Source organism: Tinamus guttatus, unplaced genomic scaffold (assembly GCF_059628265.1).
Source record: "Tinamus guttatus ecotype Peru unplaced genomic scaffold, ASM5962826v1 Tinamus_guttatus_pri_ptg000415l, whole genome shotgun sequence".
NCBI classification, from domain to species: Eukaryota; Metazoa; Chordata; class Aves; order Tinamiformes; family Tinamidae; genus Tinamus; species Tinamus guttatus.
In genome coordinates, this window is record NW_028288949.1 from 429,163 (window position 1) to 439,727 (window position 10,565).

Consider the following 10,565-nt stretch of genomic DNA (forward strand, 5'->3'; position numbering starts at 1 on the left):
CACCGACCCCATGTGTGGTGCAAAATCCCAAGCTGCAGGTGTCGAGGAAGATTTGACGCGGCGCCGGGCGTAGCCAATCCCCAGCAATTCCCCCTTTTTCTTTTTGCGCGAGCAGGACATCCCCCATGCTCTTATTTATCATGCGTTTTACATAGGATAATATACAGCTTAAACATAACAACACAACTACAGCTACTACTAAAAACATTATCAAGCTCTGCAAAATATTGCGGAGCCATCCAGTAACACCCAGCCAGTCTGTAAGGCCATTTATGCCAAAGAAACCAACATCCTCTTTTACCTTTTGGGTATGCTCCATTAACTGCTGGATGTCTCGGTGTATGGATCGCGAAGGATCACTAAGGTCCATACAACACATCCCATCAAAGTCTTGACAGCCATGTCCATTAGCCAAAAGTAAAAAGTCTATGGCCATACGGTTTTGTAAGATCGCATGCTGCATACAGTCCATGCTATTCGCCAAGTCAGAAAGAGCCCTGGTGGTAAGATTAGCCTGTTTGACCACCCAACAAGAAAGACGATCCAGATTTCGATGGGCCCTGGCTGCCGAGGCTCCTGGGATGAATATAGATAGGAAAATAGTCTCCCACTTATTCAACAAATCCACTTCATCATTACATTGTGAAGAGATCATTTTTGTCGCCCGTCGCACCCTTTGCCCTTTATGAGTTGCATTTGGATGGGCATGGGGCAATGCTAAACTTAGTTTCCCAAAGGTGCAGGGTCCTCCCACAGGTCTGGAGGGGATTCCCTGCCATGCCCTATTGCCACAAATAAGAAAGTATCCAGGTGGTAACTGCCGCGGATAGGTGGTACCTGGGGCGGGGTTACTTAAACTTCGCTGAATTGAAGCGCACCATTGGTTCTGCCATTCGGACTGGTTACCATGTGGGAAGACATCTGTATTGACAGTGATATTACATGGCGTTCCTGACCCTTCATTACAATCATACTTAGAAGCATTAATATAAATACATGCCGTGGCATTCAGGGAATCTATCAGTTCAATCTCTTGCGGTTCGGGCCCAATAGGAAACTTGTCGTCCCAATTGTCATACTTGCTAAGCCATTCTGTAAAGCTGTTCTGTCTCTTACATAACTCTCGTTTGCATACCCGTGAGGCATTAAGTGACTCCTTTAATTCACTCCAGTCAGACTCATTGACTGGGACTCCTATTAGACAAGTTATAAAAGGCGCACTAGGCCTCGCCATACTGGCGCAAAAAGTAGTGGTATTAGCGGCTCGACCTAGAGTTACCCAAACGTTTTCTTGTGGGTCAAAGACGGTCCGTGCAAGGAAACCTAGGCTGGGTGGACACAGCATCAGCAGGCCCCATATCAGAGCTGTTACTAACTGGAGATTCTTCATTGCTGTTGTTGTCGGCTTTTGGCGATCGCCCGATGGCCGGCCTTGTCCACCGGGCTGGACCCCACTGTGATCCCGAGGGGGTAATAACACACATATATCCTCTTCCTATAAATTGTACCTCAACTGGGCCCTCCCATTTTCCCGTGCACGGATCTCGGTAGTAAACCTTCATTTCCTGGGGATTACTTCTGTTGGATGTTCCTGAATGTTTTTTGACTGGTACTTCTTCCGATTCCCCAAAAACACAGAGATAATTCAATACAAATAAAACCTTTAACACCCTCTCCTGAATGTCCCTGATGTCCTGGAATTTCTGTAGGTACCGTTTTAGAGTCTGGTTAGCCCTTTCCACAATGGCCTGACCAGTAGGTGAATGGGGAATACCTGTGGTATGACTGATACCCCACAATTGGTAAAACTTTCTTAATTTTTCACTTATATAAGCAGGCCCGTTATCTGTTTTCAGTTTGTTTGGCACTCCCATTACAGCAAAGCAGGCCGTCAAGTGACGGATTACATGGACCGCCTTTTCTCCTGCCTGGGGAGTTGCCCATATGAAGTGACTGAATGTGTCAATAGTGACATGAAGGTACTTCAAGCGGCCAAACTCCGGGACATGGGTAACATCCATTTGCCAGAGCTCACAAGGGCCTTGACCACGCGGATTTACCCCAATGCCCAACCCCGGTCCATGATGGCTGCACTCGGGGCAGGCGCGCACGATTCCCCTAGCCTCTTCCATTGTTACATTGAATTGACTTTTAAGGCCCTTAGCATTCTGGTGGAACATGTGATGGGCTTCCCTAGCCTTAACGAAATCACTAAGGGGCACAGCTGTGGCCACCAATTGATCAGCCCTGTGATTACCCTCGCCCAGACCTTGAGTCCACAGGTGACTCCTGATGTGTATCACAGCATACGGGCACAACCGTTGTTGCAAAGCGGTTTGCAACCTGCGTAAGAGCTCATTCAACCGTGGATTTTTGACATCCCAAACCCTCGCCCCCTCTATTCGCGTAACAATTCCAGCGACATATAAAGAGTCCGTGACCAGATTGAGCCGCTCATTTTGCCATCTAAGTACCGCCCAAACCACCGCAGCCAGTTCCAGCGTTTGTAGTGAGTCTCCTGCTTCTGCCTCTAGCAGGTGGTGATGCCATTCCACTCCTTCCATCCAGGCGATAGCTGCTCGTCGTGATTTCTTCCCTGCATCCGTGAAGGCGGTGACTGCGTCCGCTAATGGTACTTCACTTCTTTTGTGTGGCATAATCCACTCATTTCGGCTCACCCATTGTAGTTCCGGTGACTTTATAGAGTCTACTTTGATATCAGCAGCTGTTGATAATAGACTCGCTTGTAATTCTCCAGAATGCTGCAGGTACCATTCAAGCAGATCTCTTTTTATTGGAATTCTAATTACACCTGGTTCCATTCCCGTGATCTGCACCACTCGTGTTCTCCCTTTCATAATCAGTTCCGCTAACTTCTCTACTTTCTGCTGAATAGTTGTGTGTGGTTGCAACGATGTATACAACCATTCGAGAACACGGGTCTTCTCCCCCTTTTTCTTTTTGCACTGTGTCAGTGCACCAATGAGCTGCGTGGGGGTATTCAAAATGGTAAGATCAACAGGCAAAGTCGGATCGCGACGTGCTACCCACCGCTGAGTGATCTGTGCGGCAATATCCCATATCGTAGTTTTTTGCTCTGGTGTAAGAAACACAGGGCGGGCTGGGTCCACACCTTGCAGGAGGGGCCGGAGACGATTCAGAGCATCATTGTCAATGCCCACTATAGGGCGTAGCCATTGCAGATCACCAAGCAATTTTTGGGCGTCATTTAAGGTCCGAATTGCTGTATGAATCTCCAGCTTTTGTGGGCGAACCTGAGAGTCTGTGATTTGCCACCCTAGGTACTGCCAGGGTGGTTTCTGTTGTATTTTCTCCTGGGCGATCACCAGACCCCGTTCCTTTAATGTTTTGTCCAAAAACGTCAGCTGCGACATTGTAAAGGGAAGCTCTTGTGCAATCAGGATATCGTCCATGTAGTGATAGATTATCGCATCGGCCCAGGCGGATCGAACGGGTCGTAGGGCATCGTCCACGAATAGTTGACAGAGTGTGGGACTATTCTTCATACCTTGGGGAAGGACTACCCACTCAAAGCGCTGAGCGGGAGCCTCCTTGTTAATAGATGGCAGGGTAAAAGCAAAACGTTGACTATCCTGAGGATGCAAATGGATAGTATAGAAACAGTCCTTTAGATCTATAATGAGAAGATGCCACTTTTCTGGTAGCATGGCTGGGTTTGGCAGGCCAGGCTGCAGTGCCCCCATGGGCTGCATTTGTGCATTGACTGCACGAAGGTCATGCAGCAGCCTATTTTTACCTGACTTTTTCTTGATCACAAATATGGGGGTGTTCCAGGGGCTCGTTGACAACTGCAGATGTCCCTGTCGAAATTGTTCCTGTACCAGTTCATGTGCTGCCGACAGACTTTCCCTTTTCAGCGGCCACTGCTCGATCCACACCGGCCTGTCGGTTATCCACTGCAGTGGAATCGGGAATTTCCATGAAGCAGTGACCGCCTCTAAAAAGGCAGTTGTGTAGAAAGCACTACTCCCAATTGGTCCAGGACGTCTCTCCCGACTAATCCATTTACTCCCGGGGGTAGTGCCATGACCGTGACAGTGACAGTCGCAGAGCGGCCGTCTATTACCATCCGCACAGGGCGTTGACTACGACATACTGCCATGGCACCACCAACCCCCTCTACCCCACGGGAGGATGGTTGCATAGGCCACCGAGAAGGCCAGCGATTTTTATTGACTATTGTCAAATCCGCCCCCGTGTCCAGTAACATATCCATAGTTATCCGATCTTGTCCGTAAATCAGTGTAACAGCCGTTATGGGTCGACGATTCATAGCCATAGTCAACATAGCAAACCCTCCGGTAGAGCCGAAGCCTTCTTCTCCTCTATCCTTGATTGATATAGGCTTCATTTCCTTAGTGAGTTGTGGCAAGGGCACCAATTGGGCTATTCTACTTCCTGCCGGTATGTGGAGAGGCGGGAACATTGTTTGTGCTATAATCGAAATTTGTCCCTGAAAGTCAGCATCGATGACGCCAGGTAGTACACAAAGTCCTTTCAATCCGCTAGAAGAGCGACCGATGAGCAGGGCACCTTGTGGCTCGCCGTTTATTATTATCGGTCCACGCGTAGTTGTAGGGATTCGTTGCGGTCGACAGTCGATTAACGTCGTTGGAGCTTCTATTGCCAGGTCCAACCCGAGGCTCCCTCTTGTGGCTGGTTGGAGGGTACTGGCTGGTTGCAAGGGCACTGCTCTTGTGCTGGGGCCGCTACTGTTGTCGTCGCGCGGCGGCTCGGCGCGCTCGGGCGACCGTTTCCCGACCGACTGCAAGCAGCTGTGCTATGGGACGCGTTCCGACAGGAATCACACCATACATTGTTTGCTTGACAATGCCTTCGGATGTGTCCTTCTTGCCCACAACGGAAGCATTTATTTCCTCTAGCCGTCGGTTGCTGGGGAGGCTGCCGAGGTCGTTCAGTCGGCCGCAGGGGAGCCAGAGCTGCAAATGCCTGTTGCTGAGCCTGCACTAAATCCCTACCGACATCTCGAACAGCCTCTACTAACATAGCCTGTGCCCCTACAGGGATCCGAGACATCCGCTCTAGCATATCTTCAACTGACGCATCTGCAGGCAGGGTCAAAATAATTGCCCTGGTTGCAGAGTTTGTGTTTTCTAAAACACACTGCCTTAGCAAGGCAGCTTTCATCCAGCTAGGTATATTTGCCCTATCAATAGCAGCCGTGACCCTGTCTATGAAGGAGTTAAAAGACTCCTCTCTCCCCTGCTTGATTGACATATAGGATGGAGCAGAGGGAGCGGTCTTAACCGCCGCTATTGCTTCCCGGGCCAGTCGCATAGATTCCACACAAAGCTCCGGTCCCAAATACATTTGCATTTGGACTGTAACAAAGGGGCCAGTACCCATTAATTGTTCTACGGTAACAGCGTGCAGGGGATCTTGTGGGTCCCGCTGTACCTGCGCCGATTGCTCACACAATCGTTGCCAATGAGCCTGCCAAAGCAGCAGCTGTGATTGGGTCATAATCATTCGCATAATTACTTTGATATCTTCTGCACACAATACTGTAGCTCCCCAGATATAGTTTAACAGCTGCTTTGTGGGCTCACCGTGCAGCCCTGATTCATTAACCGTATTTCTTAACTGCGATAGCAACTTCCAATTTACTGGGGTATGTGTTCCCCGACAATTCCCTTGTTGGTCCTGATCAAACAACACTGGGAATGCACAATCTCCCTGTGTCAATTTTTCCGCTACGTCATAATTCCCCGCTTCAGCTGCATCCCTTGCAATCGACCCCCAATCTACTCTTTGGACAGCGGGCCGTTTCTTCTTTACCGCCGGCCCTACTTCTCCTTTATCAGAGTATAGGGGCGGGCTCCCTTCCTTTTTCTTTTCTTCTCCTTTTTTCACATCTGTAGCGACTGATAACCCAGCCGCCTCGGAGGATGGCTGTGTTATCAACTCAGCGGGCGGTGCTGAGGGTTCACATCACAGACGGGACTTTAATTCATCAGCCTGGGGCCGTTGGCGAACCGCCACCGGCTTCCAGCAAGGCAGCTCTGCCCGATCATTCCCAAATAGTAAATCATTTACTGGCGGTGGGCCGGTTGTTGGCTTCTGCAACCCCCCTTCTAGCCGCCGTACCACCATAGCAGCCAGATCTTTTTCTTTATGATATCGTTTAATAGCATTGATGACCTCATGCCATGGTCTAATCAACTTCTTAGCTCCCTTATCATTATCTATTACTCTGTCCCATAACCAATCTCCTAAATTCCTCCACTCATCCACCTCAAACAGTAAATCAGGGTCTCGAAACCATCCTTGCGAACGTCCCAACGAAACCAAGCCTGCTAAATTTTTGATAACATTTTTATCTACTCCCCGCTTCTCTAAAAAGCGCTGCAATAACTCTAGGGCCACTTCAAGATCCATTCTTTTCCTTTTCTAAAACTCTGTAAATACCTTATCCTGATGCCTTCTCCCTTTCCTCAGCACCAGGTTGCAGCTCTATCTTCGGCGGCCCCCGCGGACGGCGAACTTCAATCGGTTCAGGCTTCAAGACTACTTCGGCAAGCAGTCTTTGCCCCTCGGTCGCTGCTCCCGAGACTTCTCCGCGTCCACCACCCCGAGTGGTCGAAGGTTACCCCGTCAGGGGTCCCTGTTCGGGCGCCACTTTTTGGGTGGTGGAGGAATACGCTGAGTTAAGACATCTCAATATGAGTGATAAGCAGTATTCACTTTATTGCCCGAGACAGCGCACATTTATATAGTTACAGCTTGAGCATCCCAACGTGTCAGTCGGTGATTGGTTGCTAACGGTATTTGATTGTTTATTAGAAAGATAACTTCAGTCTGGCCAGCCCAGATTACGATCGATAAGCAAGCAGCTTCTTCATTCTTCCTGCCTTATCCCCTCAAAGTTGTTTACGAAACTAGCCAACGACAGAGTGTCCTTGCCTTACCAGCACCTCCTCAGCACTTCTCTCCTGAGGCCTAATCTCCCAGAAGCCCCTGCTTGCTCAGTTGCAGGCCTGAACCAAAGTCAGTAGAACCATACTCATGTCCACGCTCTCGTAGCCAATCCCCAACACCTACCGAGACCGCCGCTAGGGTCCAAAACTCTGGCGAAGGCTCTTGGGACGCTAGACGCCTTGCTAGGCCCAAGTGCACAACAAGTTGAGGTTTGGATCCTAGAGGCCGAGCTGTCAGAGAAATGCCGGTGCTGGTGGTCCCGATCACCGACCCCATGTGTGGTGCAAAATCCCAAGCTGCAGGTGTGGAGGAAGATTTGACGCGGCGCCGGGCGCCTTCGCCCCGGGCCTGCTCTAAGGACCTACAAGTTCATCGTCGGCCCTAAATCCAGAGGCAGTATCTCGTGACCTACCGAGACCGCCTCTAAAGTCCAAAACTCTGGCGAAGGCTCTCGGGACGCTGGACAGCCCGCTAGACGCAAGGGCCCCACAAGTGGAGGTTTGAATCCCAGAGGCTGAGCTGTCAGATAAATACAGGTGCTGGTGATCACGTTTCCGGACGCCATCTGTTTTGCAAAATCCCAAGCGGCAGCTCTTGTGGAAGTTCTGACGTGGCGCCGGGCGCCTTCGCCCCAGGCCTGCTCTCAGGAACTACAAGCTCCCCCTGGGCACCAAATACAGAGGCTATATCTCATGACCTACCGAGACGGCCGCTAGGGTCCAAAACTCTGGCGAAGGCTCTTGGGACGCTGGACGCCCTGCTAGGCCCAAGTGCACCACAAGTGGAGGTTTGGATCCCAGAGGCCGAGCTGTCAGAGAAATGCCGGTGCTGGTGGTCTCGATCACCGACCCCATGTGTGGTGCAAAATCCCAAGCGGCAGGTGTGGGGGAAGATGTGACGCGGCGCCGGGTGCCTTCGCCCTGGGCCTGCTCTCAGGACCTACAAGTTCATCGTCGGCCCTAAATCCAAAGGCAATATCTCTTGACCTACCGAGACCGCCGCTAGGGTCCAAAACTCTGGCGAAGGCTCTTGGGACGCTGGACGCCTTGCTAGGCCCAAGTGCACAACAAGTTGAGGTTTGGATCCCAGAGTCCGAGCTGTCAGAGAAATGCCTTTGCTGGTGGTCACGATCACCGACCCCATCTGTGGTGCAAAATCCCAAGCGGCAGGTGGGGAGGAAGATTTGACGCGTCGCCGGTTGCCTTCGCCCCGGGCCTGCTCTCAGGACCTACAAGTTCATCGTCGGCCCTAAATCCAGAGGCAATATCTCGTGACCTACCGAGACCGCCTCTAAAGTCCAAAACTCTGGCGAAGGCTCTCGGGACGCTGGACACCCCGCTAGACGCAAGGGTCCCACAAGTGGAGGTTTGAATCCCAGAGGCTGAGCTGTCAGATAAATACAGGTGCTGGTGATCACGTTTCTGGACCCCATCTTTGGTGCAAAATCCCAAGCGCCAACTCTTGGAGAAGTTCTGACGCGGCGCCGGGCGCCTTTGCCCCAGGCCTGATCTCAGGATCTACAAGCTCCCCCTGGGCACCAAATACAGAGGCAATATCTCAGGACCTACCGAGACCGCCGCTAGGGTCTAATACTCTGGCGAATTCTCCCGGGAAGCTGGACGCCCTGCTAGACGCAAGGGCCCCATAAGTGAAGGTTTGAATCCCAGAGGCTGAGCTGTCAGATAAATACAGGTGCTGGTGATCACGTTTCCCAAGCCCATCTGTGGTGCAAAATCCCAAGTGGCAGCTTTTCTGGAAGTCATGACACGGCTCCGGGCGCCTTCGCCCTGGGCCTGCTCTCAGGACCTACCAGCTCCCCCTGGGCACTAAATACAGAGGCTATATCTCGGGACCTACCGAGACCGCCTCTAAAGTCCAAAACTCGGGCGAAGGCCCTTGGGACGCTGGACGCCCTGCTAGGCCCAAGTGCACCACAAGTGGAGGTTTGAATCCCAAAGCCTGAGCTGTCAGATAAATACAGGTGCTGGTGATCACGTTTCCAGACCCCATCTGTGGTGCAAAATCCCAAGCGGCAGCTTTTGTGCACGTTCTGATGTGGCGCCGGGCGCCTTCGCCCCGAGGCTGCTCTCAGGACCTACAAGTTCATCCTGGGCACTAAATACAGAGGCTATATCTTGGGACCTACCGAGACCGCCGCTAAAGTCCAAAACTCTGGCGAAGGCTCTCGGGACGCTGGACACCCCGCTAGACGCAAGGGCCCCACAAGTGGAGGTTTGGATCCCAGAGGCTGAGCTGTCAGATAAATGCCTTTGCTGGTGGTCACGATCACCGACACCTTGTGTGGTGCAAAATCCCAAGCGGCAGGTGTGGAGGAAGATTTAACGCGGCGCCAGGCGCCTTCGCCCCGGGCCTGCTCTCAGGACCTACAAGTTCATCATCGGCCCTAAATCCAGAGGCAATATCTCGTGACCTACCGAGACCGCCTCTAAAGTCCAAAACTCTGGCGAAGGCTCTCGGGACGCTGGACAGCCCGCTAGACGCAAGGGCCCCACAAGTGGAGGTTTGAATCCCAGAGGCTGAGCTGTCAGATAAATACAGGTGCTGGTGATCACGTTTCCGGACGCCATCTGTTTTGCAAAATCCCAAGCGGCAGCTCTTGTGGAAGTTCTGACGTGGCGCCGGGCGCCTTCGCCCCAGGCCTGCTCTCAGGAACTACAAGCTCCCCCTAGGCACCAAATACAGAGGCTATATCTCGTGACCTACCGAGACCGCCGCTAGGGTCCAAAACTCTGGCGAAGGCTCTTGGGACGCTGGACGCCCTACTAGGCCCAAGTGCACCACAAGTGGAGGTTTGGATCCCAGAGGCCGAGCTGTCAGAGAAATGCCGGTGCTGGTGGTCTCGATCACCGACCCCATGTGTGGTGCAAAATCCCAAGCGGCAGGTGTGGGGGAAGATGTGACGCGGCACCGGGTGCCTTCGCCCTGGGCCTGCTCTCAGGACCTACAAGTTCATCGTCGGCCCTAAATCCAAAGGCAATATCTCTTGACCTACCGAGACCGCCGCTAGGGTCCAAAACTCTGGCGAAGGCTCTCGGGACGCTGGACATCCCGCTAGACGCAAGGGCCCCACAAGTGGAGGTTTGGATCCCAGAGGCCAAGCTGTCAGAGAAATGCCTTTGCTGGTGGTCACGATCACCGACACCATGTGTGGTGCAAAATCCCAAGCGGCAGGTGTGGAGGAAAATTTGACGCGGCACCGGGCGCCTTCGCCCCAGGCCTGCACTCAGGACCTACAAGTTCATCGTCGGCCCTAAATCCAGAGGCAATATCTCTTGACCTACCGAGACCGCTGCTAGGGTCTAATATTCTGGCGAATTCTCCCGGGAAGCTGGACACCCCGCTAGACACAAGGGTCCCACAAGTGGAGGTTTGAATCCCAGAGGCTGAGCTGTCAGATAAATACAGGTGCTGGTGATCACGTTTCTGGACCCCATCTTTGGTGCAAAATCCCAAGCGCCAACTCTTGGAGAAGTTCTGACGCGGCGCCGGGCGCCTTTGCCCCAGGCCTGATCTCAGGACCTACAAGTTCCCCCTGGGCACTAAATGCAGATGCTATATCTCAG

General features: G+C 52.2%; 1 protein-coding gene across 1 annotated transcript; it reads right to left on the reverse strand.

The window, feature by feature from the left end:
* Positions 1-1,298: 1,298 nt before the first annotated feature.
* Positions 1,299-10,049, reverse strand: LOC104578550 (endogenous retrovirus group K member 18 Pol protein). The gene is made up of 3 exons (XM_088531392.1): positions 9,995-10,049; positions 4,794-5,720; positions 1,299-3,979 (listed from the first exon to the last, which is right to left on the reverse strand). Exons 1-3 carry the CDS (start codon positions 10,047-10,049, stop codon positions 1,299-1,301), a joined length of 3,663 nt encoding a protein of 1,220 aa, XP_088387518.1.
* Positions 10,050-10,565: the final 516 nt, after the last annotated feature.

Coding starts and splice junctions, on each gene's coding strand:
- LOC104578550 (XM_088531392.1), bottom strand. CDS start 10,049: ATGTCCAGCGTCCCGAGAGCCTTCGCCAGAGTTTTGGACCCTAGCGGC. Junction 5,721..9,994: donor GGACCCTAGCGGCGGTCTCG/GTAGGTCAAGAG, acceptor GTGCATTCCCAG/TGTTGTTTGATCAGGACCAA. Junction 3,980..4,793: donor TTGCAGTCGGTCGGGAAACG/GTCGCCCGAGCG, acceptor CTGCCTTTTTAG/AGGCGGTCACTGCTTCATGG.